This window comes from Chrysemys picta, chromosome 19 (assembly GCF_011386835.1).
Source record: "Chrysemys picta bellii isolate R12L10 chromosome 19, ASM1138683v2, whole genome shotgun sequence".
Classification (NCBI taxonomy): domain Eukaryota; kingdom Metazoa; phylum Chordata; order Testudines; family Emydidae; genus Chrysemys; species Chrysemys picta.
This window is the reverse complement of record NC_088809.1, coordinates 20,312,768-20,340,748: the sequence shown is the minus strand read 5'-3', so window position 1 is coordinate 20,340,748 and position 27,981 is coordinate 20,312,768. Positions and strand designations below refer to the sequence as shown.

The 27,981-nt window shown below is 44.9% G+C and overlaps 2 protein-coding genes across 2 annotated transcripts in view; both read right to left on the bottom strand.

The window, feature by feature from the left end:
* Positions 1-27,981, bottom strand: part of LOC101943064 (protein SLFN14) — an 85,465-nt gene that overhangs the window by 17,709 nt on the left and 39,775 nt on the right. The gene's annotated exons all lie outside the window — the stretch shown is intronic.
* On the bottom strand, positions 8,505-15,123 carry LOC135976600 (schlafen family member 9-like). Its single transcript, XM_065573292.1, has 3 exons — positions 15,050-15,123; positions 12,272-12,989; positions 8,505-9,363 (listed from the first exon to the last, which is right to left on the bottom strand). The coding sequence occupies exons 2-3, from the start codon at positions 12,907-12,909 to the stop codon at positions 8,553-8,555; spliced, it is 1,449 nt and encodes a 482-aa protein (XP_065429364.1). The 5' UTR covers positions 12,910-12,989; positions 15,050-15,123; the 3' UTR covers positions 8,505-8,552.

Sequence of the window (27,981 nt, the reverse complement as noted above, 5' to 3'; positions counted from 1 at the left end):
ACATTCTTAACCGCTGATGAGGAATATCTATTTATTGATTTCTTACAATCGTCTCCATCTCTTGTGCCATGATGTCGTATATCTGGGTAGCATTCCAGACTCTTTTGATGAGCCACTCCTGAGGATATTGTTCTGATGGATGTGGAAGACCCAGGGCCGGCTCTACCATTTTTGCCGCCCCAAGCAAAAAAAAAAAAAAGCCACTTGAAAAAAACCGCCCCAAGAATGGATGGAATGACACCCCTTAGCATGTGCCGCCCCACGCACGTGCTTCCTCCGCTGGTGTCTGGAGCCGGCCCTGAGTGCAGGCAGTCAGCTCCTCATATGGTGGAGTGAGGGCTCCGACTTTCCACACTACGTATGAGAGTGTGGGTTGGTGAACAGAGCTGTGATACTGGGAGGGGGACAAGGGGGGGACACAGAGGAAAACAAGGGTAATGTAAATAACAGAGAGCAAAGATGAATACAAACTGGAGGAGTGAGAAGGTCTCTGAATATGTACTGGGGAGGGCTAACATGTATGGGAGCAGACCGTGCTGTTAAGGCACATGGCCACATTGGAAGCACTGTGAAGCTCCATCCCACACACACATCAGGGGAGATCCAAAAGGCCATGGGTCAGTGTGTGACAGGGTGCTAAGCAGAAAACGGCTTCGCCAACCCTCTGTCACTCCAGCTCCAATTAAGGGAGGTGACTTGGAGCTGGGCAGATCACCTGGCTCTGATTGGGGAAGCTGGAACAGCTGCTGCCTCATCAGTCTAGGGCTGGATAAAAGCCCCAGGGGGAAGAAGCTAGAAAGAGGGAGCTGCAGTAGACCCCATTAAATGTGGGGGCTTGTCCAGGATCTGTGCCAGAGCAAGACTTTGGCAGCCTGAGATGGAAGAAGAGACCTTGCAGTGGCTGATCTAGCAGCAGGAAGAACTGCAGAAGGCAATGCAAACCTTTCAGCAGTCCCAGCAGCTGGAGAAGGTGGCCCTGCTCAGCTGGCAAGCTGAGCCACAGAGGAGCCGGCAAGATTTTATTCGGGAGCAGAACACCGTTCAACAACAGCTCCTCCAGAAGGTGGTGAGTCCCCTGGTAGGGGATGGCATGCGGACATGGGGCTTGGGACTATGTAAAATGGGCCCTGCAGATGACCCCGATGCCTTTCTAGGCACTTTTGAGCGGGTAGCTATGGGGTAGGATGGGACAGGGCAACCTGGGCCCTGTGGGTGGCGCCCTACCTGGCTGGCGAAGCCCAAGCGGCCTATATGGCCCTGAGTGAGGAACAGGCCAGGAGCTATGACACGGTAAAAGTGGCTGTCTTAGATCGTGTGGGACTGTCGACCAAAAAATATTGCCAGCACTTCCAGGCGGCGAAGTGGACAGGGGGGTTGAGGTCCTAGGCTTTCGCCCAGAAATTAATGGACTGGGCCACCCGATGGTTGAGTGCTGATGCCCAAACTGTAGAGGAGATTATGGATGCGCTCGTCCTGGAACAGTTTTTACAAAGCCTCCCCAAGAGGACCAGGGTGTGGGTGAGATGACACCAACTGGGCACAGTGGAGGCCGTGGTAAAGCTGACAGAGGAGTATGTGGAGGCAGACTCTCCCAGGAAGGAGGGGCACCCCTATAAGGACAAGGACTGTGGGAGAAACCCCCACTGGGAAGGGTCTGGAGAAAAGGCGGGAGACCAACCGGGGAGCTCCCACTGGGACCAGGCAACTTGTCTGTTGGCAATGTGGGCGAGTGGGACATAAAAAGCAGGACTGCCTGGATATGAACTGCAGTTTTGTGGAAAGGCAGTGAGGGGAAGCAGAGAGAGAGAGCTTGTCCCCCTCTTGCCTGTTGGTGGACTGTAAGAAGGGCACTATGTGTATGGTAGAAAGGTGGTGGGAACACAGCCTGTAAATAAAAGCACCAGGTGAGCACTGCAGCAAGGTCTCTGTGTCATTTTCTCAGCCCAGCGGGGCAGGAGCCAAGGAGGACCTTGCAGGGACCCTGTTACAGTCAGATTCATACACCAGCAGAAGGGGAGTTTGCAGGGTAGGGGGGCTTGTACCTCCTCTATTCGTGGGCTGGCAGTTGCACAGTTTTACACCTGTGGTACTTACACCTGCCTATGGCTCCTTTGTGGCTGTTCAGCAGGTGCAAAGGCCTCTAGGGCAACAAGGAATCAGTTCTGTTGTGCCTTAAGAAGACATAATGTCTCCTTGAGCTCCCTGGAATGGAAGGACAGTATTCCCATTGAAATTTATGGTAAAGTAGTAGGATATAGTATGCAATGCCCCCTCATGCCTGGCCATCACAACTGGAGGACCTTGTCTTGCATTCTCCTCATCCCTCTCTGGGGTGACTAGTACAGAATAGTTTGCTAACAGAGTACAGGTGTAACCCAAGCACCTCCTACCCTGGGTGTGGTGTTCTGTCCCATCTAGTGGCACCGAGACCATGTAGAGAGAGATTAATGAGTCTGTTCTATAGCGTCAAGTATCAGGGGGTAGCCGTGTTAGTCTGTATCTACAAAAACAACAAGGAGTCTGCTGGCACCTTAAAGACTAACAGATTTATTTGGGCATAAGCTTTCGTGAGTAAAAACCTCACTTCTTCGGATGCATAGAGTGAAAGTTACAGATGCAGGCATTATATACTGACACATGGAGAGCAGGGAGTTACTTCACAAGTGGAGAACCAGTGTTGACAGGGCCAATTCAATCAGGGTGGATGTAGTCCACTCCCAATAATAGATGAGGAGGTGTCAATTCCAGGAGAGGAAAAGCTGCTTCTGTAGTGAGCCAGCCACTCCCAGTCCCTATTCAAGCCCAGATTAATGGTGTTGAATTTGCAAATGAATTTTAGTTCTGCTGTTTCTCTTTGAAGTCTGTTTCTGAAGTTTTTTTGTTCAATGATAGTGACTTTTAAATCTGTAATAGAATGACCAGGGAGATTGAAGTGTTCACTTACTGGCTTATGTATGTTACCATTCCTGATGTCCGATTTGTGTCCATTTATTCTTTTGCGGAGGGACTGTCCGGTTTGGCCAATGTACATGGCAGAGGGGCATTGCTGGCACATGATGGCATATATGACATTAGTGGATGTGCAGGTGAATGAGCCCCTGATGGTGTGGCTGATGTGGTTGGGTCCTCTGATGCTGACGCTTCTTATTTACAACGTCACCTGAAAGTGAGAACAGGCGTTTGCATGGCACTTTTGTAGCCGGTGTTGCAAGATATTTACATGCCAGATATGCTAAACATTCATATGCCCCTTCATGCTTGGCCACCATTCCAGAGGATGTGCTTCCATGCTGATGCTTGTTTAAAAAAAATGCATTAATTAAATTTGTGACTGAACTCCTTGGGGGAGAATTATGTCTCCTGTTCTGTTTTACCCACATTCTGCCATATATTTCATGTTATAGCAGTCTCGGATGATGACCCAGCACACGTTCATTTTAAGAACACTTTCACAACAGTTTTGACAAAATGCAAAGAAGGTGAGATTTCTAAGGATAGATACAGCACCCAACCCACAGTTTAAGAATCTGAAGTGCCTTCCAAAATCTGAGCGGGACGAGGTGTGGGGAATGCTTTCAGATGTCTTAAAAGAGCAACACTCAGATGCGGAAACTACAGAATCCGAACCACCAAAAAAGAAAATCAACCTTCTGCTCGTGGCATCTGACTCAGATGATGAAAATGAACATGCATCGGTTTGCTCTGCTTTGGATTGTTATCGAGCAGAACTCATCATCAGCATGGATGCATGTCTTCTGGAATGGTGGTTTAAGCATGAAGGGACATATGAATCTTTAGCGCACCTGGCACGTAAATATCTTGCGACACTGGCTACAATATGTTTTTTACAGTGCAAATATTTGTAATCAAAAATATAAAGTGAGCACTGTACACTCTGTATTCTGTGTTGTAATTGAAATCAATATATTTGACAATATAGAAAACATCCAAAAATATTTAAATAAATGATATTCTATTATTGACAGTGCGATTAATCGCAATTAATTTTTTTAATCACTCGACAGCCCTTCTTTTAGCTCATGTAGCAGAGGCTCATGCACTAAGATCCAAAGGCCCTAGGTTCGATGCGGCCCGGCAATGACCGGGGTCTGTCATTGTTACACAGGGACTGCAATTCTGACTGGCATTTGCACACTGAAGTGAGGCTCCTTGTACTTTTGTGACCTTGCATGCCCAGGCAGGGCCAAGCACACAGTGGCCCATACAGAGGAGAGCAGGCTGTATGTGTATCCCCAGGTCCTTTTCTGCAGAACTGCTTCTTAGCCAGTCAGTCCCCAGGCTGTAGCGGTGCATGGGATTCTTCTGTCCTAAGTGCAGGACTCTGCACTTGTCTGTGTTGAACCTCATCAGATTTCTTTTGGCTCAATCCTCCAATTTGCAACTCTAATGGGATGGCCAGTGGTTCACCCTGAGATACACATATTTGGTTAGATTGGGGAGGTTGTGAAGGAGAGAAAGGCAGCAGAATGAGAAGCAAACACAGCAATTTGTAAATGAAGATTTATTTCATGTGGTTTTACAGACAGATTCTTTATGTTTGAGACAAGTAATGTAGTTAGCATGGACCCATTTTAAATCCATGAAAGAAAACACCTGACATATTAACAAATGCGATCTTAGCCTACAGTTCTCTAAATCTGAATCCAAGCATGTATTAAAAACATTTCATAGTTGCAGAAAATCAATAGTCTTATAGAAAATGGTAAATTATGTGCTACATGATCATGAATCTGGTTTATTATTTTTCTTACTACAATCTGGTTTAATGATTAGTCCACCTTATTAGTCCACCAGACAAGAAAATCAGGCTGCAAATGATAGATACATAAAAGAGGGGGGAAATAGGACCGTAGTTGCGACCATCCTGCTGCCTGGCTGCGTGGAACAATCCAGGGAGCAGGCACCGTAATCCACTTAACTACCCCTCAAGAGGAAAGTTTGAGAGCAAGAGGTAGCTGCAGGCAGGTTCTCAGCAGGGAACCAGAAAGCAAAGTGGTGCCATTAGCAAAAATGCTGAATTCTTTGTCCTGTTGGAAAAATGCCACGTTCCCCTGGCCTCAGAGTGGCAGAATCCACAGGGCATTGATAAGAGGTGTGAACTGCCCAGTTCATCTCTTAGAGTTATTGTTTTAGGCTGTCTGCAGACTCAAGCAGAATCTATTTACAATGCACAAGTGTGAGGACTGGAAACGTTTTTTTGAGAAATGGGTAAAGGAAGGCAAAAATGAGTGAGTTTGTGACCTCCATGAAACCTGTTTGCCAACCCCCTTTCTCACCCTCCTCACGGGGTTGTGACCCACAGGCTGAAAACCCTGGAAATAATACATTGCATTGTAAACGCTAATCTAGACCCAGGACACAAACATTATTCCTAGTTGAACATTGTGGAGGTTCAGCATTAGAATTTACAATTACGTTGTTTAGTTTGAGTTAACTGGCAGCCAATTAAAACACAACCAAAAATTCTAGACAAACACTTAATGCTGTCATAGTTCATTCCTTTAAGGAGAAGCACAGAATAGCTTAAAACCAAAAAAGTCACTGCGCCAAATTCATTCCTGGAGTAAAACTCCATTCAGGCTAGGGCATAGAAACCTGGATCTTGAACTGACTGTCAGGGGGGTTCTATCTTCCACTCTCAAATTATATCAGCAAGTCTGATAGTTTGATAATACCGGTTGAATGCAGCTGCCCAGAGGAAATCATTCCAGTGGACAGAAAGGTGGTTTCTTAGATAATTTTCAAAGCCATCCATGGAATAGGATCAAGCTAAGACCAAGACTTTCAATATGACCTGGAATTCTTTGCAGAGCACAATTGCTGAGAAGACTCTGCTGTTGCATATAGATGCTCAGATACTCCAGGGATCAGGAGGGCCATACAGCCACCTAGATAGTTCTAGAACAGTAGCAGGTATTGCAAAGGTAGACAGGATCATCCTACGTACAGTGAGTTGCAGTGATTCAGGCAGGAGGTCACAAAGGAAGGGGTACAGATGGGAAAAGTTTACTGAAAGCTGTAGCTATTTGAGGATCAGAAGGATATCTAGCCTAACACATTTGTCAAACTGGGTGCAAATCCCAATCAAGGCTGACTCTAGTTAAACACAATGCCTTCCCTTGAGTTTAATCATAACCAGATATAAATCTTGGGCACCTACTCACTTCTCTCAAAATGAAAACCTTCCACATATTTTGCTAAATAACTCAGTTACCAAATTCCAAAAGATGTAGGCAATCATTGGCTATAGAACATAGATGTTGAATTCAAGAGGGGACCAAAATTCTGAATGAGAATGAAGAAAAGAGAACCCAGCAAAGGCCCAAGACCCAGGGCTGTACTTTTCTAGTTAGTTGTGAATGTAAGCAGACCTGAATAAGCTTTCCCTCGCTCAAAAATAAGTGCAAATTAATCAGTTTTGCTATTTACTTATTCCTAAATACAAATCAAGTTGAACTATGAGCCAAATGCAATAAGTGGTTTGGTTTGCATTGAGTAACCAAACCAAACCTTTGTTTGCTCTCACAGGTTACCCTAAAAATGTTTTATATAGCATCTTAAGTTCATCATTCCAAGGTTCAAACCTAGGGTGAACTCCTAGCTCCACTGACTTAAGAGGGCTAGGATTTCACCCCTAATATTCCGAGACTACCAAAGTTTCCTTGGGTCTAGGGTGACCAGATGTCCCGATTTTATAGGGACAGTCCTGATTTTGGGGTCTATTTCTTATATAAGCTCCTATTACCCCCCACCCCCGTCCCGATTTTTCACACTTGCTGTCTGGTCACCCTACTTGGGCCATGCAGTCCTGTCTTATGCAAAATAACTTTCAAGGTTACATCACTCCAAACTTTCCTCCTCCAGGGTTCTCTGATTGCTTTGTAGCTTTCCATCTGGGCTGGCTACCTTGGGAGTTAGCTGCTCTTGGAACCAACTGCAGCATCAAAGAATAATGTTGAAATCAAATATTTGAATTTGAAGTCTGCTCCAGTTGCTCAATAACATTAATGCTTTGTAATGTTCTAACGTCTCCCTCCAGAGGATTTCAAACAGTTCCCCAAACTTTAAAGAAGCCACAACACCCCTGGGGAAGACAGGTAAGTATTATCTCCAACACAAGGCAGAGACTAAGTTCTACATTTTCAAAACTGGCCTCTCCTTTTGTATGCCCAGCTTTCGAAATGCAAGACCTGATTTTCAAAAGTGCTTAGCACCTAAAACTTCAGTAGGAGCTGTGGGTGATCAACATATCTGAAAACATGTCCACAGGGCCAAACATTTCTAAGCTAGGTATGTAAAATTTGGTTCCTAAATATAAAAAATCCTCTTTTTCAGAGTTGCTGAGTACCTGTAGCTCCTATTAACTTCCAGTGGAGTTTTGAGTGCTAACCACCTTTCAAAAAACCCAGTTATGTTTCTTTAATACTCTAAATATGGATGTAGGAGCCTAGGTATCTAACCCTGAGCACCTAAAAAAAACAACCCAGGAATCCAAAATCAGAAGCCACTTCTGAAAATCGGGCTCAAATGGTTTACTTGCACAGTGTAACCTTGGGGAAGTGGTAGGGTGAGGACTAGAACCCAGGAACTCTTCCAATCCTTGCACTCACTTATGTTGCCTACCACTCGTCAGTTCATTCCCATGCAACCAAAGTCTAAACAAGACGCTGCACTAGTCCATTATGGAAACTCTCAATGGCAGTTAGGACCCACAGGGGTTCAAATTGCCCATTGCCTGCCATGTAACTTTATTTCTGTTTATATTGTGCATCGACAGGTCTCAGGGAGTTTATTAGCTAGGGGGTGTGAAATGTCTCCCTTTTGCAAATTTGGAACCATGGGCCAAAAACTATATAATTAATATAGCTAATCTTCTATGCCAGGGTTGGGCAAACTATGGCCCACGGGCCGGATCCGGCCTGTCGGGGCTTTAGATCTGGCCTGCGGGATTGCCACCCCTGTGTCGCCGTGGGCCCCGCGCAGCTCTGGGAAGAGGCCAGCACCATGTCCCTGCGGCCCCTGGGGAAGGGCGAGCAGAGGGCTCCCCACACTGCCCTCGCCTGCGGCTACCTCCCCCGAAGCTCCCATTGGCCGGTAACGGGGAACTGCAGCCAATGGGAGATTTGGGGGAGGTACCCAGAGGCGAGGGCAGCACACTGAGCCCTCTGCCCCTCCTTCTCCCAGGGGCCACAGGGACATGGTGCCGGCCGCTTCCTGGAGCAGCCAGGGCAGGCAAGGAGCCTGCCCTGGTCCCGGTGGCAGCAGCACACACCCGGAGCTGCTCCAGGTAAGCGGTACCAGGCTGGAGCCTGTACCCCAACCCCACACCCCTCCTGCACCCAACCCCCTGCTCTGAGCCCCTTCCTGCACATCGCACTCCCTCCCGCACCCTGAACCCCAACCCCCGCCCCAGCCCTATAGTCATGGCCCTACATGCAATTTCCCCACCCAGATGTGGCCCTCAGGCCAAAAATTTTGCCCACCCCTGCTCTATGAAGTACTTGAATCTTAGGCAAACCCTAGATGGGTTATTAAACAACTCCTGAGTAACCACTGGGGATCTTTTCAAACAGCAAATGGAGGTGTAAATTAGCTCTGGATGCTACACAGAGTAAAAGGTTGTCAGAAATCTCCTCCTGGATAGGGACTGGATTGACACCAAACACAATGCGCCTTTCTAGGCCAGAAAAGCGACGGATGCTGTCAAGAGTAATATGCTTTCCCTGTATTTCATCTGCTGCTTGGAAAACTATATTTAGGTTGAATTTCCTCATTTCTCTTTTTAATATGTCTTCATATTTTGTTTTATCTTTATCGGTTCTGCACAGAATAGCAATGTCTTTCTCTGAGTAGCCGTTTTGTAAATAGCTAAAACATTGTCTAGCCACATCATTTGCTATTTCCTTCATATTTAAGTTTGTTTTTATAGTATAATCACCTGATACATTGTGACCACATGTGGCTTTCCTTAACATGTTTTTTAACTGCACATAAGGAAGATCTCCTAATTTTTCATCTTGTACAATCCTTTCCATTTGTCTTTTTATGTTGCCGTATATCTCCCTGGAATTACGGATCATTTTGGTTAGTGATTCCATAGGGTCGTGCTGACGTGCAGGTGGAAGACCAGATTTGTAAGGGTGACTTGTCTGTAAATAATCCAAGAAGATCCAGAAAACGCCAGGCTCATTATGACTTTGGGTGATATCTTCCGCCTTACTGTACCAACGGCCATCCTCTTCCCGGAAATTCTGAGCTTCATCAACTACTATATGTTTCACCTTTTCAAAGTCCTTGCTCATGAAAGTTACTCTTGTCACAGACTGGCAAATGCCTTTCCCTCTACAATATAAATAAAACATTTGATCAGATTTAGAGAAGTACTTTGCAGCACACACACTAATATTTATCAATTTAGATTGAATGATGTCAGTTCAATCATTTTTCTGTAGATTTGCAGCATACCAACAAAACAAATTCCCATCCCATTAAAACTTTGACTTTATTAAGAAAAAAATTGACTCTTACCAAGACTAATACATGCATCCCAGATACCCACATGCCTTGATCACAGAATTATACCAGAAATCTGCACACCTCAAGTGTGTTATGTATAGGGTCCCTACTAAATTCACGGTCCATTTTGGTCAATTTCACGGTCATAGGATTTTTAAAATGGCAAATTTCATGATTTCAGCTATTTAAATCTGAAATTTCATGGTGTTGTAATTGTACGGGTCCTGACCCAAAAAGAGGAATTTAGGGGGACGGGTTGCAAGGTAATTGCAGGGGAGTTGCGGTACTGCTACCCTTACTTCTGCTCTGCTGCTGGTGGCAGTGCTGCCTTCAGAGCTGAGTGGCTGGAGAACAGCAGCTGCTGGCCGGGATCCCAGCTCTGAAGGAAGAGCCACCGCCAGCAGCAGCACAGCAGTAAGGATGGTACGGTATTGCCACTCTTACTTCTGCACTGCAGCTGGTGGGATGCTGCCTTCAGAGCTGGGTGTCTGGCCAACAGCCGCCGCTCTGTGGCCGCCCAGCTCTGAAGGCAGCACAGAAGTAAGGGTGGCAAAACTGTGGACCTCCCCTAAAATAACCTTGTGACCCCCCCCCACAACTTCCTTTAGGCCCCCAATTTGAGAAACACTGGTCTCCCCAGTGAAATTGGGATAGTAGAGGGTAAAAGCCCCCAAAAGACCAGATTTCACAGTCCGCTCCGTGTTTTTCACGACTCTCAGTTGAATGTCCCAGCTTCAGGATGCCTGCTCAGATTTATGACAGATTAATTTTAGAAGCTTGCTACATGCTTTTCACTGGTGCTTTTGAATATTTAGGACACACCATAAATTCAGGTTTGTTTTTCTCACAAACGCTACAAATTCTGGTTGGTGATGAATCGAAGACTCTGATCATCACAGGAAAGGCAAATTGAACTGGTATGTTATGAAGCCATGTGGTAATGAGATTTGATACTCTATGACTACAATTCCTCAAAGCATTTAAGCATGTGCTTAACTTTAATCCCATGCTTTAGTTCCATTGATTAACATGAAAATTAAAAGAATTAAGACTTTAGAATGTTTATAAAAAAATCAATTTCAAATCACAATGTTTCTAGAATTCTTGTGGGTTTGAAACTGAGGCTCTCTTCTTTGAAGAGAGGAGGGGGAGGAGTGATAAGGGGCTCCCACCTTAGCTTTTGTGGCTTTGACATGCAGGTGCTACACATCACTTATTTGATAAACCCTAGAAAAAGAATAGCTTCATATCCTTTAACAAGGGGGAGGTGCCTGCTACTTGAGAAGACAAGCCTGTGGGGTGGTTGCCTTTTAACCAAACAGTTCCCAGTATTACAGTCTACAGTAGCTTCATCTACACTTCTTTTTCCCTATAATCACCTGGCAGGGGGTGGCCACATTCAGCTTTCTTTAGCGCCCTTTTTAAATTCTTATCAGGAATATCTATTTGTGGATTTTCTACAATATTTTTCATCTCTTGTAGCATGATATTGTATATGTGAGTGGCATTCCGGATCCTTTTGGTTAGCCACTCCTGAGAATATTGTTTTCTTGGCTGTGGAAGACCGCAGAAAAAAGTGTCGCTTGTTTGTAAATAGTCCAGGAAAATCCAGAGAATACCACGTTCGTGACCATCATTTCCTTCTGTGAGTTGCTCAGCCTTTGTGTACCAATCTTCACTATCCTTTGACTAGAAATTCTAGGCTTCATCAACTACTATGTGCCTCACTAATTGATTATAACACCCCTGAAAGAATGTGAATCGGGTCACAGACTGGCAAATGTTTCTCTTTCTACCCAATAAAAGAGAACATTCAACATGATTTTGATGTGTGCTGATCCAGGTCCCGATTCAGTAAGGTACTTAAGAACGTGGCTAACTTTAAGCATGGGAGTAGTTACGCCACCATTCTAGCACCAATGTAACCATTTGTATAGACCAGGCTCTCAAACATTTCAGCACTTTGTCAACACGACAACTTACTGAAACACCTGACTCCCATCGACAATAGTGTCTATACCATTGTGAGTGCTGGTGCAGCTGTATCAGTGTTGGAATTCAGATATGTAATTTTGTACCATACATGCACCAAAGAGGGCTGCAACTTCTCCTAAACTGGAGCGCCTTGAAGTCTACAACAGTGGTTCTCAAACTAGGGCCGCCGCTTGTTCAGGGAAAGCCCCTGGTGGGCCGGTTTGTTTACCTGCCGTGTCCGCTCCAGGCCAATGGGAACAGCACGAAGCAGCGCGGGCCGAGGGACATACTGGCCGCCGCTTCCCGCAGCCCCCATTGGCCTGGAGCAGCAAACCGCGGCCATTGGGAGCTGCGATCGGCCGAACCTGCGAACACAGCAGGTAAACAAACCGGCTCGGCCTGTCAGGGGCTTTCCCTGAACAAGTGGCGGCCCTAGTTTGAGAATCACTGGTCTACAAAATAAAAGCAAGCAGGAGATGCACTGATTTTAGCACATCCCAGCTACAGCCTCTGCCAGCCAGGCTTCTGTACAACATCCCGCAGAAATCAGAGCTGACCTTCCCCAGTTTAGTCTCCAACGGAGCCTATCAATAGAAACCCAGCCGTCCCACCCCTAGAGGTGAATCCCCTCTGGTGTGCAAGAGGTTAGCTGACCCACAGAGGTGCCGTTTCCACATCCATGTGCCAATGGAGGGATCAATCTGACATTTAATATTATTTAACTACGGACACAGTTTTGAGTTACCTATAAAATGCTCACCTCACAAACTCTTTCAGCGGCTGGTTCTCACAAATGTAGAGAATCTCATCAGAGTGGCAGCAAAACATGTGCCTTATCTTCTCGATGATCTTCAGGGCCACTATCGTTTTCCCTGTTCCTGGCAGGCCATAGATAAACAGCTTCCTGCATTTGTGGAGATCTTTTGAAAGTATCTCATATTGTTTAACAGTGAGGAGATTGAAAAACTCACACCCAAGGCTGTCACTTAAAAAAGACCTAAAACCCAGTAATATTATCACAAGTGAGTTCAGTAATTTTGTTATGTCCTTCTGGGATACATTGTAGCTAGCAGGGTACTTAACTTGCAAACCTAACTCTGTATTTCTCTCTTCATGGGTTCCAAGCTGTAGGAGACGGGGAATCACACACACTCTCTGAGTGTATCCCCCAACATTTACCAGTTTCTGTTTCAATGCACGAGCAGTTTGTCTTGCATATTTAAACATATTCACAGAACAGTCCTTCTCAGTGACCGTGTACAGCGTTGGGTGTTTTCCTGTGGCAATCAACAGAGCTTCACAGACAACATGCTGATCCTTTTGCAATCCAACATCAAAAGCCCAGCTCCTTGAAAATATCAACAGTCCCTGAAAACAGTCTCCCATTTGCTTGTTCATTAAATTCTCCAGCCCTGGATACTCGGAAAACAGCCCTTTGGTGAGGATTTCTGGTGTGTATATTATTCTATTAGAATACACTAGAAAGTGAGAGAATTAGAAAAACATTAACAAATTCTGGAGATCGAAGTCTTATTTTACACAGAACCAGTACAGCATGAGCAATAGCAAACAAGCTTTCCTGACACACTACCCCAACCCCCTGCCCATAATCACCCACCAGTGAGTCTCAACCATACTCTGTAGGGACCCTCTGTAGGGATGGGAGGGGATTTCAGACTCCATGGGCCACTAATACCGTGGCGCCTCTGCTCAGGGCATGTCTACACTACAAACCAAAGTCAACCTATGTTAAGTCGACTTACAGCCACTGCAGTAATCACTGTGGTGGTTCATGTCCACACAACCCTCCTGTTGGTGGTGCACGTCCTCACCCGGAGTGCTTCCACCACCTGAAGAGGGGCAGGGGGAGGACTGAGAGGCAGGCTCTCAGCTCCGTGGCTGCCCCCAGGTTCCCCGCTGAGAGCCCGACTGCCCCCCTGGGCTCTTGGCTCCCCACTCCAGGGTGGGGCTATGTGCCTGGAGTCTGGGTGGCTCTCTCTTTCTGCAATCTCCTGCCTCATTCACCTCACATCTTCCAAAACTGAAGGTAATGGTGCTATGACTAATTCACATGGGGAGTCAAGGAAGCCACATCTCCATACAACAGAATTAAAAATTTTGTTAAAGTTAATGGTTTAAAATCAAATATACGCAGGTTAAGAGGGAAGATACTGTACATCTGGGGTCAGGCTTGAATTATGAGGGATTACGAGTATTGGTTACAAGGTTCACGAGATACACTGCTTAACATCCACTGGGCCAGCTCCTGGGTTGGTGTGAATTAGCATAGCAGCATTACCTTCAGTGCTGGAAGATGTGAGACGAATGAGGTGGGAGACTGCAGAAAGAGAAAAGATGGTCTGATAGTTGGAGGAAGTTGACTGCTGCCCTGAGGACTTGGGTTCTATCCCTGGTTCTGCCACAGACTTAACATGATGTTGGCCAAGTCTCTTAATTCATAATTTTCCACAGGTGGCCACCAAACTACGTATTCCTCATTTTCTGGGTGCCCAGTTTGGGACACTTTGGGCCTGACTTTTAAAAGTGCTGAGCACTCATAACTGCAACTGAATTCAGTGGGAGCTGTACATGCTTGGGTCACCAAATTCCAACTCAGTGCTTGTTCTTCCAGGTTCCCATGAGCTTTAATCCTGCCTCTGCCACTGACTCATTGCATGTCCTTGGGTAAGCTGCTTTGTCACTGGATTACTGGAGCATCCTGACTTTCTTACAAGCACTCCAACAAACTATTATTCCTCTAAAAGAACAGGAGTACTTGTGGCACCTTAGAGACTAACTAATTTATTAGAGCATAAGCTTTCGTGGGCTACTGCATCCGAAGAAGTGGGCTGTAGCCCACAAAAGCTTCTGCTCTAATAAATTTGTTAGTCTCTAAGGTGCCACAAGTACGCCTGTTCTTTTTGCGGATACAGACTAACACGGCTGCTACTCTGAAACCTATTATTCCTCTGTAAATTTATAAGAGAAATTCATTATTTATGATTATTTACTGTCCTGTTTAAAACAGTTTACTCAGCCAGTCAGGGTGTGGAAAGAGATAAGGAGGATTCAGATAGGTCAGTGTTAAGACATACCAATTGGTCTGCTTTAACCAATGTATATGTCCCCATTGCCTTTAGCAGGGGCGGCTCCAGGCACCAGCGCTCCAAGCGCGTGCCTGGGGCGGAAAGCTGCGGGGTGGGGGGCGGCCTGACGGTTGGCAGATTTGGTGGCATGTCTGCGGGAGGTCCGTCGGTCCTGCGGCTTAGGCAGCAATTCGGCGGCAGGTACGCCGAAGGCGCGGGACCGGCGGACCTCCCGCAGGCATGCCGCCGAGGGCTGCCTGACTGCCGTGCTTGGGGCGGTGAAATGCATAGTCCTCAATTCGTCAAAAAGCATGTGTTCTACATACATAGAATATATTTTTTTCTATTAAGTTTTAATAATTTCTAAACTGGATGCTTCAATCATTATGTCAATCAATGTCCAGATGCCAGAAATAGACTAATAAAAAACATTACAAACCAAAGAGACATACCTGGAAATAGAGATTTTCGCAGATCAGATAGACACGTGAGGCCTTTGTTGGAAAACACGGTTTTGGAGAGTGGGGACGCACCTGTCACACTGAGCTCAGTCTTCAGAACTTCAGCTAAATCTGAAATCTCTTAAAAAGTAAATTAAAGGGAATATTAATACACTTATTTCACTCCATCACCACCATATGAATTTTTACCCAGCATGCTCTAAGCTGCTCTCAGAATTGCTGTGGGTTTTGCATGGTAAATGCACTGGCCTAGTGTGAGCACCATGTGGAAACTCTCAAAATGAGATGAGATTATTTATTTTAACTGAAGGTTTTTATTTGGGTACCCAGCCACAGCAGTAGTGTCCTTTCACTTTAGCGAGGCTGAGATGATAGAATAATTCTGCTACATACTGGAGATATGGAGACACTTAGGTGGGGTTTTGATTGCAAGGCCTTGGGTCCCCTTATGCCTATGGTAGCAAGTAGGGGAAGCCAGGCAGAAAAGGTCATTAGCAAGTGTAAATCAGAACCAAGATATCTGATTTCATTCCCATTGGTTTCTTGTTTAATTATCTCTCAGGAGTGTGAACTTGGAAGAAAAGGACTTTGATCTTTGATCCATGCTGATGAAGAGAAGGCTGGTCGTCAATAAAGTTTCCACCATTTGTGATGTGATTAAGGATAAGGGACCTCCCCACTTTTGCACATGCAGCTGAAATTGAGTTGGATGATACTGCAAGGACCTATATTGGCACAGAATGTGTTTACCAAATATTCAATAAATGCATGCTCTTTGCAACCGACCTAAAGAGTAGGAGAGCACTCTCATGTCGTTCTACAGGATTCCAGTTTGTTCTCCCTTGTGTTCAGTGTGTGCATAAAGCCACTAGGAGGGTTAATGAGGAAATGTGGGCTGTGGTATCTTCTCTATGGCTTTCTCATACTGTCTCTTCCAATTCAGATGATGTGGTTGTTGTGTTTCCCTGCATCTGGTTGATATTAGGACATGGATGAGAGACTCAATCCAGATAAAACAGTTATCAGATGTTGATAAGGTGGGAACGCAACTGGAATTTTGGACAAAGACTCTGTCTGCCCCTGTGAGGCCATGTTTTTGCTGTTGCCTTTGTATAAATGTGTTTTTACATCGAGAGAGCTATCTTGAGTTAGCTATCTTAGTATAAAGACACCTATTTTAGTAATGAAGACATAGCTTAACAGATGTTGTTTGTCCACCGTTTGCTATTCTTGTTTGCTGCTTGGGCGTCTGGTTAGATTCCCAGTCACAGCTGGAGGGTTAGCCAAAACGGCTTTCTCTGCTTGCATCTAACCAGAAGGTTGACGTCTTATCTTTTGGTTGTGACTCTCACTACCATGATTTGTGATTTTGTCACCTCAAGAGTGGGTGTCTACAGTGTGCTGCACCTTAAATCAAGCCAGAAACTGAAGACAGTGGAGAAAGGATAAGTCGCCTTCTTCCATGGCGTATTTTGCTGTGAGCATATCACACAGCCTTGTCTTGCTGTCTCTGGGTTTCCAAATGGAGTTTAAGGTGTAGCTTTTGACCTATAAAGTCCTAAATGGCATGCGACCTCCCAAACTGAGAGACACTTCTCACCTCAGGCCACACTACCAGAGCTCAGACTGGCGTAGGCATCTGAGTCTCATGACAGAAGTCAGAGGGAGTGGCTGGCAAGGTATTCCCTATGCGGGCTTCTCAGTTTTGGAACTTGCTCCCCAACCTTGGTTCAAAATAGTCCATATTTGTTGATCCTTCAGGGCATGCTGAAAGGCTCATTTGTTCATTGGGGGTGTGGGGTTTCAGAGGGCAATCTTGCTAGAGAGGAACTATTTAATGAGGGTGGAGTATTTTTCGTATGCTGTAAGAATTTTTGTTATTTACTGCCCTATACCATGTGATTGGGATGAGGGTTTGATTTTATATTTGATTCCCTCTGTTTTTTTTAAATGTTAAGGATATCTAGAGCTTTGGAAAGACACCTTCTATTTATTCCTAGAAATTATAAATGGTAATAATAATAAAAGACTTCTGTAGTCTCCACTCCCAGATTCTCCCTTAGCTCAATAATGTTCAGTAATAAAGTGGAAGTGGTCTAAAACACCTGGGCAAACAAGAGAAACCAACTGGCTCTATACACAGTGTTGTCTCATGAGCACAGTAAACAAACTGGTTTTTCAAATGTGGTAACCTTGGTTATAAGTTATAACAAAAAAAAAAGGTAAAATAAATTCTGACAGACGTGTGAATTTTAACTTGGCAGTGTCACTTTAAGAAAAGTGTTCTGAGGTGGGAGCACCATTGACTTTAAATTTTAGGATCACTTCCGTGTCAAGCCACCAGTGGTGCTACCATGCTACAAATACTGATGTTAATTTTGATATGGAAAAAATAAACTATGATATTTTTATTTTTAAAATAATTTGACCTGGGTCAGATGTTGTCATCAGGTCCATCCATTCCTTGGCCATCAATCTTTCAAACTGGTCATCCTTCACAATCCACGAGTCAGGATTATGCAAAAACACAGCGCAACAAAATGGCTTAATTTTCACAGCACATACATAGCCATACAAGTTTCCCGTATTATCCCGTACATTCAGGATTTTAGGGACAACAATCAGTTCTGGCCGAGAACTGCAGAAATGTAAGACGTGCTGCACCTTCTGCCTGCCACGCTCTACTATCCTGAGTAATTCATTGTATGTTACATTCTCTTTTCTACAACCAACAACTTTCCTCTCATCATCCACTCCAAAAAATAAATATCCCCCCTGTGTGTTTGCAAAAGCAGAGATATACTTTGGTAATTTGTCTTCAATGTCTTTCTGGATGATGTTCAGGTTATCTGTTGAAGGAAACTCTTTATAGTCAACACGCGTTGACTCAGAGAAGTTCAGCTTCTCACCCTGGGTGAGGTGCTGTACATTAAAAATATTTTCAATAGAGTCATGTTCTTCCTCAACACCATTCAGTACAGCTCTCTCAGCTCCTTGCTCTGTCTCATCAGATCTTCTCCTGGAACACTCTTTCTTCCTTTTGAAAAATTGTGCAGCAACACTAGAATTCATGAGTTTAACAGAAGTGGCACATCTTTGGTACAAGCCTGTTTTCAGGCTGCAAATCTGAGATGAAGATGAAATATCAGATGAAGATGAAACTTCAATTCTCCATGATTTAACAAAGATTAAAAGTTGGCTGTTTTGCTTAATGCTTTCAAAGTAGTCTGCAAACATTTGAGATGGAATAAGTTCTATAAGGGAATCTTCTATATCCTTCCCAAGTCCATCTCCTTCATTGTAGCCCTCATTTTCAATCTCTGCCTCTATCAAACCTCCTCCTGAGTTCAACAATGCACACGCTGCTTGGGAGATATTATCTCTCTGTTTCTTCTTGCTCTGTTGTTTGTTCCTTTCCTTCCTGTATGTCTCACCAAAAATTACTTTTCCAACTTTTACAACCACATCAGGATAGGTAGTGTTCAGGTCCACACATGGATACTCCTCCTCCCTGGCCATCCTGTGTCTGAAACAAGAGAAAGGATAATTCTCACTTAAAACAACAGGTGTGGGCAGCAAGAGGACACTACCTGGATGTCCCATGAAAGTACCTTCTTCTGAGAAGGTACATTAGCAGGCAAACCTCTCACTCTGATGGGGTCATTTTATTTTTAATTCTAATGTTATTAAAATGCAATTATAAATAATGCAGCTATTCACATATGGCCAAAGTGAAAAAAAAAAAAGCTTTGTATAAAATTATTGTAACAAAGAGACCAAATGGAAAGGATGCAAAGCCAAGACGCTGGTTAAGGGTTATAAAATCTATTGCCTAGGGAGTTCAATCTACTGAAACAGTGTTGGAATTATTCTGGATGAAACCATGCAGAGGGATGTGACGAGGTTACCAGAAGGTGAAACCTACTGATGAGCGTTAAGCTGTGTTAAGCAAGAGGTAACTATCTTTATAGTAAGTGGGTACATAGGCACCGGCTTCCTCATTTCCCTGGGGTTATTTGACCCCCCGTTCTATCCCAGGCCCCGCCCCCCCTCCACCCCTTCCCCCAAGACCCCACCTCTGCCCCGCCTCTTCCTGCCCCTGTTTTTCCCTTTGGGAAATATGGTCACCCTACTTTTTAACAAAGTAGGGTGACCATAGGACATGTAGGGCATGGCTCCCTGGTCTGCCCAGTTCTGGCACCGGTGGCTGCTTTACCCTCCTAGGGTGAAATCCCGGCCCCACGGAAATTAATGGCACAATTCCTTTGCAGTGTAAAGTGATCTTGGTATAAATGAGACTCAGACCCAATAAACACCAAGAGACAAAATGCTGCTCTCGGTAACATAAATTCTCGACTTATTGCAATGACGTAACGGATCTTACTCCAGTATTCCTGAGCAGGGGATTTGCCCACGAGTTTTTTAACTTAGATTTCGGATCTGTGCGACAGCAGTTTGAAATCACTAATGGGATTAATAAGAATTGAAATATACACCGCAGGCACATATCTGTGCGCAGGGGGTGCTGTCTGCGCTCCTCCCCACACAGCCCGGGAGAAATGAGTCTGACCTTGTTTCTGTTTCTCTTCTGAGTTCGCTCTGCTGAAGCAGACAAGGAGTCAATATGAACTGATCTAAACTTCCCGCCTCCCAAGCGCTGAAAGAAACTTCCTGTCCTAAGTTTATTTCACTACCTGCCCCACTCCGTGTCCCTGCTGCTCTGCCCCTGGGTCCTAGTGCTACTGATTTGATTAGACAGGGTGGAGTTTGCAATACAAAGACAAAACAGGATCGCTCAGAAGTGTGGACCCACAGTGCTGAAGGAGATGGGGCGTTAACCTTGAAGAGGTATGTTTCATTCACCTTTTGAGTGCTGCACAGAGAGGCTCCTCTAGCAGAGGAACATAGTCCAGGGAGCCAGGAACTGCTGAGTTCTACCGATAGATAGGTGGATAGAAAACTGGCTAGATTGTCAGGCTCAACGGGTAGTGATCAACGGCTCGATGTCTAGTTGACAGCCGGAATCAAGCAGAGTGGCCCAGGGTCGGTCCTGGGGCCGGTTTTGTTCAACATCTTTATTATCTGGATGATGGGATAGATTGCACCCTCAGCAAGGTTGTGGATGACACTAAGCTGGGAGGAGAGGTAGATATGCTGGCGGGTAGGGACAGGATCTAGAGTGACCTAGACAAATTGGAGGATTGGGCCAAAAGAAATCTGGTGAGGTTCAACAAGGACAAGTGCAGAGTCCTGCACTTAGGATGGAAGAATCCCATGCACCACTACAGGCTGGGGACCGAGTGGCTAAGCAGCAATTCTGCAGAAAAGGACCTGGGGATTACAGTGGATGAGAAGCTGGCTATGAGTCGGCAGTGTGCCCTTGTTGCCAAGAAGGCTAATGGAATATTGGGCTGTATTAGTAGGAGCATTGCCAGCAGATCGAGGGAAGTGATTATTCCCTTCTATTCGGCACTGGTGAGGCCACATCTGGAGTATTACGTCCAGTTTTGGTCCCCCCACTACAGAAAGGATGTGGACAAATTGGAGAGAGTCGAGCGGAGGGCAACAAAAATGATCAGGGGGCTGGAGCACATGACTTATGAGGAGAGGCTGAGAGAACTGGGCTTGTTTAGTCTGGAGAAGAGAAGAGTGAGGGGGGATTTGATAGCAGCCTTCAACTACCTGAAGGGGGTTCCAAAGAGGATGGAGCTCGGCTGTTCTCAGTGGTACCAGATGACAGAACAAGGAGCAATGGTCTCAAGTTGCAGTGGGGGAGGTCTAGGTTGGATATTAGGAAACACTATTTCACTAGGTTTCAGAGTGGTAGCCGTTTTAGTCTGTATCAGTAACAACAACGAGGAGTCCTTGTGGCACCTTAGAGACTAACAAATTTATTTGGGCATAAGCTTTTGTGGGCTATAACTCACTTCATCAGATGCATGGAGTGGAAAATACAGTAGGCAGGTATAAATACACAGCACATGAAAAGATGGGAGTTGCCTTACCAAGTTGGGGGGGGGGTCAGTGCTAACAAGGCCAATAAAATCATGGTGGATGTGGCCCATTTCCAAGTTGACAAGAAGGTGTGAGTATCAGAGGGAAAATTATTTTTTGTAGTGACCCAGCCACTCCCAGTCTTTATTCAGGCCTAATTTGATGGTATCAAGTTTGCAAATTAATTCCAGTTCTGCAGTTTCTCGTTGAAGTCTATTTTCAAAGTTTTTTTGTTGAAGGATGGCCACTTTTAAGTCTGTTATTGAGTGTCCAGGGAGATTGAAGTGCTCTCCTACTGGTTTTTGAATATTACAATTCTTGATGTCTGATTTGTGTCCATTTATTATTTTGTATAGAGACTGTCCGGTTTGGCCAATGTACATGGCATAGGGGCATTGCTGGCACATGATGGCATATACCACATTGGTAGATGTGCAGGTGAACATCAGCAACCATCAAGTATCAGAGGGGTAGCCGTGTTAGTCTGGATCTGTAAAAAGCAACAGAGAGTCCTGTGGCACCTTTAAGACTAACAGATGTATTGGAGCATAAGCTTTCGTGGGTGAATGCATCCGACGAAGTGGGCATTCACCCACGAAAGCTTATGCTCCAATACATCTGCTAGTCTTAAAGGTGCCACAGGACTCTCTGTTGCTTTCTATCAGCAACCATGACTCTGAATACTGCGCTGACCTGCTGAGTGGAGTGACTGATATGTTGACATAGTCACTTTCAGAGTACAGCCACACGTTCCATGCCCAACGCACTCTGAGACAAGCAGTGAGCCAGACCCAAGATGATTTATTCTTCTTCTTCATTATATATTTGCAGTGGTGCCCACTATACATTAGGCACTTTCCAAATACTTAATGAGGACAGTCCCTCATAGCAGGTGTTCCCAACCTACGAACAGAGGTCTGAGGAAGGGAAATAACAATAAGCAACTTACTCACTTTTTATATAAAAATCAACAAGAGTCACTCTAGGCAGCATGGCTCAGGTGGGTCTTTAAAGAGGGACTTGAATGTGGACAGAGCAGGGACTTTGTGGATGAACTCAAGGAGCTTGTAACACGCCTAGAGGGCTGTATGGGAAAAGACACAGAGGTGGATGTGTGAGAATCTGTCAAACGGGCAGATGAGAACTGTGGAACTCATTGCCAGAGGATATTGTGAAGGCCAAAACTGTAACACGGTTCAAAAAAGAATTAGAGAAGTTCATGGAGGATAGGTCTATCAGTGTCTACAGTGGCCAGAGATGCAACCCCATGCTCTGAGTGTCCCTTGCCTCTGTTTGCCAGAAGCTGGGAATGGGTGACAGGGGATGGATCACTGGACGATCGCCTGTTCTGTTCATTCCCTCTGAAGCACCTGGCATTGGCCACTGTTGGAAGACAGGATACTGAACTGGATAGACCATTGGTCTGACCCAGTATGGCCATTCTTATGAGATTGGAAGTCATGAAGTTATGAAGTAATGGCCAAGTGGACCTGGTAGGGGCCACATATAACTAACCTGACAAGGGAGGATAAGAAGGCAGTTATATATGTCTTTGAGGGTGGCCACAAGAAGCTTAACTTTGATACAATAGTAGACGGGATGCCAGGGAAGGGGAATTACATGATCAAACTGATAAGCAAGGAAGATGCATTTAATGTCAGCATTTTGTGTGGACTGAAGGGGAGCAATGGTTGTGCAGAGAAGAGTGTGCTGGTGTGACATTCTATACCTTGGGGGAGTGTACTGTAACCCCTATATTCCTCATTTTCAGATAATCGTGATCTCACACATAAGGTATCAGGGGAAAGGCTATGATCTGCTGAAAGTCATTTCTCTATCCATAGATGTGTATCATTAATGCATATGAAGTTATGAGAATTGTGTTGTGTGGTTGTCACTAAAACATGCTGCAAGTTGGGGAATCAGCCAGATATTAGTTCCCCAGAGGCAACAGCAAGGAAAATAACCAACGCCCAGGCGGGGTATCAAACAACCCATCAACAGCCGTTGTCCAGCAAGGGAGCTACAATGCAATGACTCACCTGCACGAAACCACACTGGGGATTGCTCAGCCTTGCTTGGAGAGGCTCAGCAATGCCCCCCAGACATGCCTGGACTTGTGTTCTACAAGCACATGGGCTTAGGGTATAAAATAGACAGCATGGACACATACTGGGCCTTTCTCCTCCCCTACCTATGCTGCAAGCAACCAGGACACTGAGAAGAAGACAAGACTCCAACACAGGAGATTGGCCCAGGTTTAAGGAACAAGCCTGTATATTAAGGACTGCAATATCCAGTGGGGTGAGAAAAACTGCTTCATCTAGTTGCTGTCCAGTCTGATAGGGTTGAGGGTTTAGACTGCGTGCTTATATTTTATTTTATTTTGGTAACTAACTGACTTGTTGTGCTTTGACTTATAATCACTTAAAATCTATCTTTAGAGTTAATAAATTTGTTTGTTCTACCTGAAGCAGTGCGTTTGGTTTGAAGTGTGTCAGAGACTCCCCTCGGGATAACAGGCCTGATACATATCAATTTCTTTGTCAAATTGACAAATTCATAAGCTTGCGGCATCCAGAGGGCATAACTGGACACTGCAAGATGGAGGTTCCTAGGGTTGTGTCTGGGACCAGAGATATTGGCTAGTGTCATTCGGTTGCACGTAGCTGGGAGCAGCTTACATGCTAGTTGCCGTGTGTGAACAGCCCAGGAGTGGGGGTTCTCACAGCAGAGCAGGGTAAGGCTGACTCCCAGAGCCAAGAATTGGAGTGATCCAGCAGATCTCTGGTCCAGATAACACCAGAGGGGAACTTCACAGTGGCGCAGCGAGCAGGGTGTATGTGCAGCTTGTTACTCTAAGTGAAGTTCACGCTTTAAGCACTGATATTTGCGATTTTAAATGAGTCTTAAGTGCAGTGGCTAAGAACAGTCAGGAGGCGGTCCCAGTTTTGTTAGTTTCTGTTTGCTTATTTCAGGAAAGGGAAGTAGGAACAGAAAAGTACGAAAATGAGTGAAAGCAGTGAAGCAATTGCGAAGTTGGAACTTTTTCGGCTGCAGTCTGCAGAAAAGGAGTGGGAGCACCAGAGATTATTGCAATTGAAAGAACTGGAGATAAAGGAAAAAGAAAAAGAGGCAGCCAGAGAGGAGGGCCACGGAAGAAAAAGAGAGAGAGAGAGGAGAAAGAGCGCGAAAATACCAGCTCTGGACCTGCTAAGAAGCAGAACCAGAACACCCCCCCCCGACCCCCATCACTCCAAAAATCCACAAATGGGAACACTTATGTCCTGTATACAGTGAGGACGATGATATTGCTGAATATCTGACTGTCTTCGAAAGGCTGTGTGTAATACATGAAATCCCTGATAAGAGAGTTCCTACCCTGTGTGACGTTGTGCAGTCTATATGGTTTTATAAAAACTTGATAATAAGTCAATATAATGTAACTGAGATAGTTTTAGAGAAAATACGGTAATAAGTGAATGTAACGTAACTGGGATATGCTTCATGCAAAAGGTCTCTTGTAAGGTATCATTACAAAGCTTATAATCTACTGAGTATGATCATCTGATTTGTATAAAGGTACCACTCTTGTATCTAAAACTAGAAATATAAAATGTAACTCTGAGGGCCTATTGTAATTGTGTAAAGTGTGACCATTAATGATGGTTTGGAATCTTGATGACTCCCATTGTCTGCAGATGGCTGTATTTACCTGTGAGTCTTCCTGTATATGTGTGTGCTGGCAAGTGAGTAATGAAGTCTTGCAGTGACATGTGATCATGTCACCTGAACTGGAATCCATCTTTAACCTAGTGCTTTTCCAGTGAGGGGGGGTGGAAACCCAGAGAGACAAAGAGTTCCCGCCTTATGCAAAAGATATATAAAGGGGGGAAGAGAACAGAGAGAGGGAGGAGCCATCATGAAGAATCCCCTAGCTACCACCTGAGCTGCAACAAGAGCTGTACCAGGGGAAAGAATTGTGCCCAGGCCTGGAAGATGTCCAGTCTGAGAAAAAACTTACTGAAGCATCTCTGAGGGTGAGATTATCTGTATTCAGTTTGATTAGGCATAGATTTGTGCATTTTATTTTATTTTGCCTGGTGACTTACTTTGTTCTGTCTGTTACTACTTTGAACCACTTAAATCCTACTGTCTGTATTTAATAAAATCACTTTCTATTTAGTAATTCACTCAGAGTGTGTATTAATACCTGAGGGAGCAAACAGCTGTGCATATCTCTCTATCAGTGTTATAGAGGGTGAACAATTTATGAGTTTACCCTGTATAAGCTTTATGCAGGGTAAAACGGATTTATCTGGGTTTAGACCCCATTGGGAGTTGAGCATCTGAGTGCTAAAGACAAGCGCACTTCTGTGAGCTGTCTTCAGGTAAACCTGCAGCTTTGGGACAAGTGATTCAGACCCTGAATCTGTGTTAGAGCCAGACGGGAGTGTCTGGCTCAGCAAGACAGGGTGCTGGAGTCCTGAGCTGGCAGGGAAAACAGAAGCAGGGGTAGTCTTTGCACATCTGTTGGCAGCTCCCAAGGGAGTTTCTGTGATCCAACCTGTCACACCCTGATTGCGAAATTAACCTGTAAAGCTCGAAATATATTCAGTGGAATGCCTATTGAAGATGCTTTAGACTATTGTAAATTTAAAGATACTGTTTTGTGAAGTTTTCAGATTACCCCTGAAACATATAGTGTTAAATTTAGGATTCTTAAGAGGGATATTGAGATGAGTAATGGGGAATATGTAAACCAAATGAAAGATTTGTTGGGAAAATGGGTGAGGGGCAGAGAGGTGGTAAGTTTTGAGAGAATGTTGGATCTTGTTGCTCAAGAGCATTTCTTAGGCATGTGTAAGGCCGAAGTAAAGCAGTGTCTATGGGACAAAGGTGTAAAGTCTGTGGATGAGATGGCTTTTTTAGCTGATGCCTTCTAACAGAATCAGGCATCTATTGAGGGCAGGCCACAAAAAGAGGGGTTTAAAACTGGTGGGAAGGAAGGATCCCATTTTGCCCCTGTTTTACACCCGCAGGCCTTACACCTACCTATGGCTTCTTTGTGGCTGTTTAGCTGGTGCAAAGACCTATAGGGCAACAAGGAATCAGTTCTGTTGTGCCTCAGGAAGACATAATGTCTCCTTGAGTTCCCTGGAATAGAAGGACAGTATTCCCATTGAAATTTATGGTAGTAGGATATAGTATGCAATCCTCCCTCGTGGCTGGCCAGCAACAACTAGGGGACCTTGTCCTGGGTTCTCCTCATCCCTCTACCCTCTCTGGGGTGACTGGTACAGAACAGTTTGCTAGCAGAGTGCAGGGACTGCAATTCTGACTGGCACTTGCACACGGAAGTGAAGCTCCTTGTGCTTTTGTGACCTTGCCCACCCAGGCAGGGCCAAGCACACAGTGGCCCATACAGAGGAGAGCAGGGTGTATGTGAACCCATGGAAATGTGAGATAGAAACATATTGACAGAGAGAGAAGTTGGGAAGTAGAGGGCCAGGGTTGGAATCTTCACATTTACCCTGGTGAAACTGCGATAAGGATTTGGCCCTATGTGTTAAAAATGCCAGACAATCAGAGAGAATGTCATTTGCCCAAGGCCCTTTCCTCTCCTTGATGAGTATGTGACAGGCCACCTGACCTTTTCACAGATTTCCCTTGTTATGGCCCTTTGGGGGGCCTACAGTCACTCCTTCTGTGGCTGATCATGAATAGCAGAACAAAAGAGAAAGAGAAAGAAGGAATTATGGATCGGCCCAGAGTGATAAATTGGGGATTATATGTTGTAACATTCCTATTGTTTGTTGAATAAATATGTTCACTAAGCCCCGAGCTTTTAACCTCAAGTTTGCTGAGGATCTTTAGGCAGAAGATGCTGCTTGCTGTAGTACAAATAATAATAATATGCAATCCCAGGTAACTTTGATACAGCTCCCCTTCCAAAATTAGGGCAAGATTCTGCCATCACAATAGAGACAGGTTATTGGCGTGGGAGGAGAGGCAATATCCCCTAAGGATAAAATGCCTTACGGGGGCCTGAGGACAACATGTGCCCCCGCACATGAAATTGCTACTTTTAAAGGAGCAGCGTGTGCTCATAAGAACGGCCACACTGGGTCAGACCAAAGGTCCATCTAGCCCAGTCTCCTGTCTTCTGACAGTGGCCAATGCCAGGTGCCCCAGAGGGAATGAACAGAACAGGGAATCATCAAGTGATTCATCCCCGGTCGCCCATTCCCAGCTTCTAGCAAACAGAGGCTAGGGACACCATCTGCTAGAGCTTGTCATTGTGACGAAGCGGGAATATTTTGTAACATATTTATGAGTCCTCTTTGTGCCTCAGTTTCCCCTATGTGCTGCATTGTTACTCAGGACAGGCTGAGACATAGGTGTGGGTGTCACCTAGCTTTCTGGGCCTTAGTCTACATATTAATGGAGCATCTGAGAAGACAATGGCAAATCCAATTGCCAGGTCTTTGACACCTAGTAACCAATGACCCAGAGGGATATGGACTTCCCTACCCCTTGGTATTCCTTTGATAGTAAAGGCATACCCTTAGGCTGTAACCCACATGGTTTCTGCAAAGGGAAATAATTTCTCACTAATCTATTAGAATTCTTTGAATGTGTCAGCAAGGTAGTGGATAAAGGAGAACCGGTTGACACAATTATTCAGATTTTTAAAAGGTCTTTGACAAGGTCCCTCACTTGAGAATACTAAACAAACTACATCGTTGTGGGGTGAGAGGCAAAGTATTGTCATGTATCAACACCTGGTTAAGAGATGGGAAACAAAGATAAGGATAAATGTCCAATTTTCATCATGCACAAAGGTTAAGACTGGGATGCCACAAGGTTCTGAACTAGATCCAGTGTTAATTATTTATTAATGATCTGGAAAGAGGGATAAGTAGGGA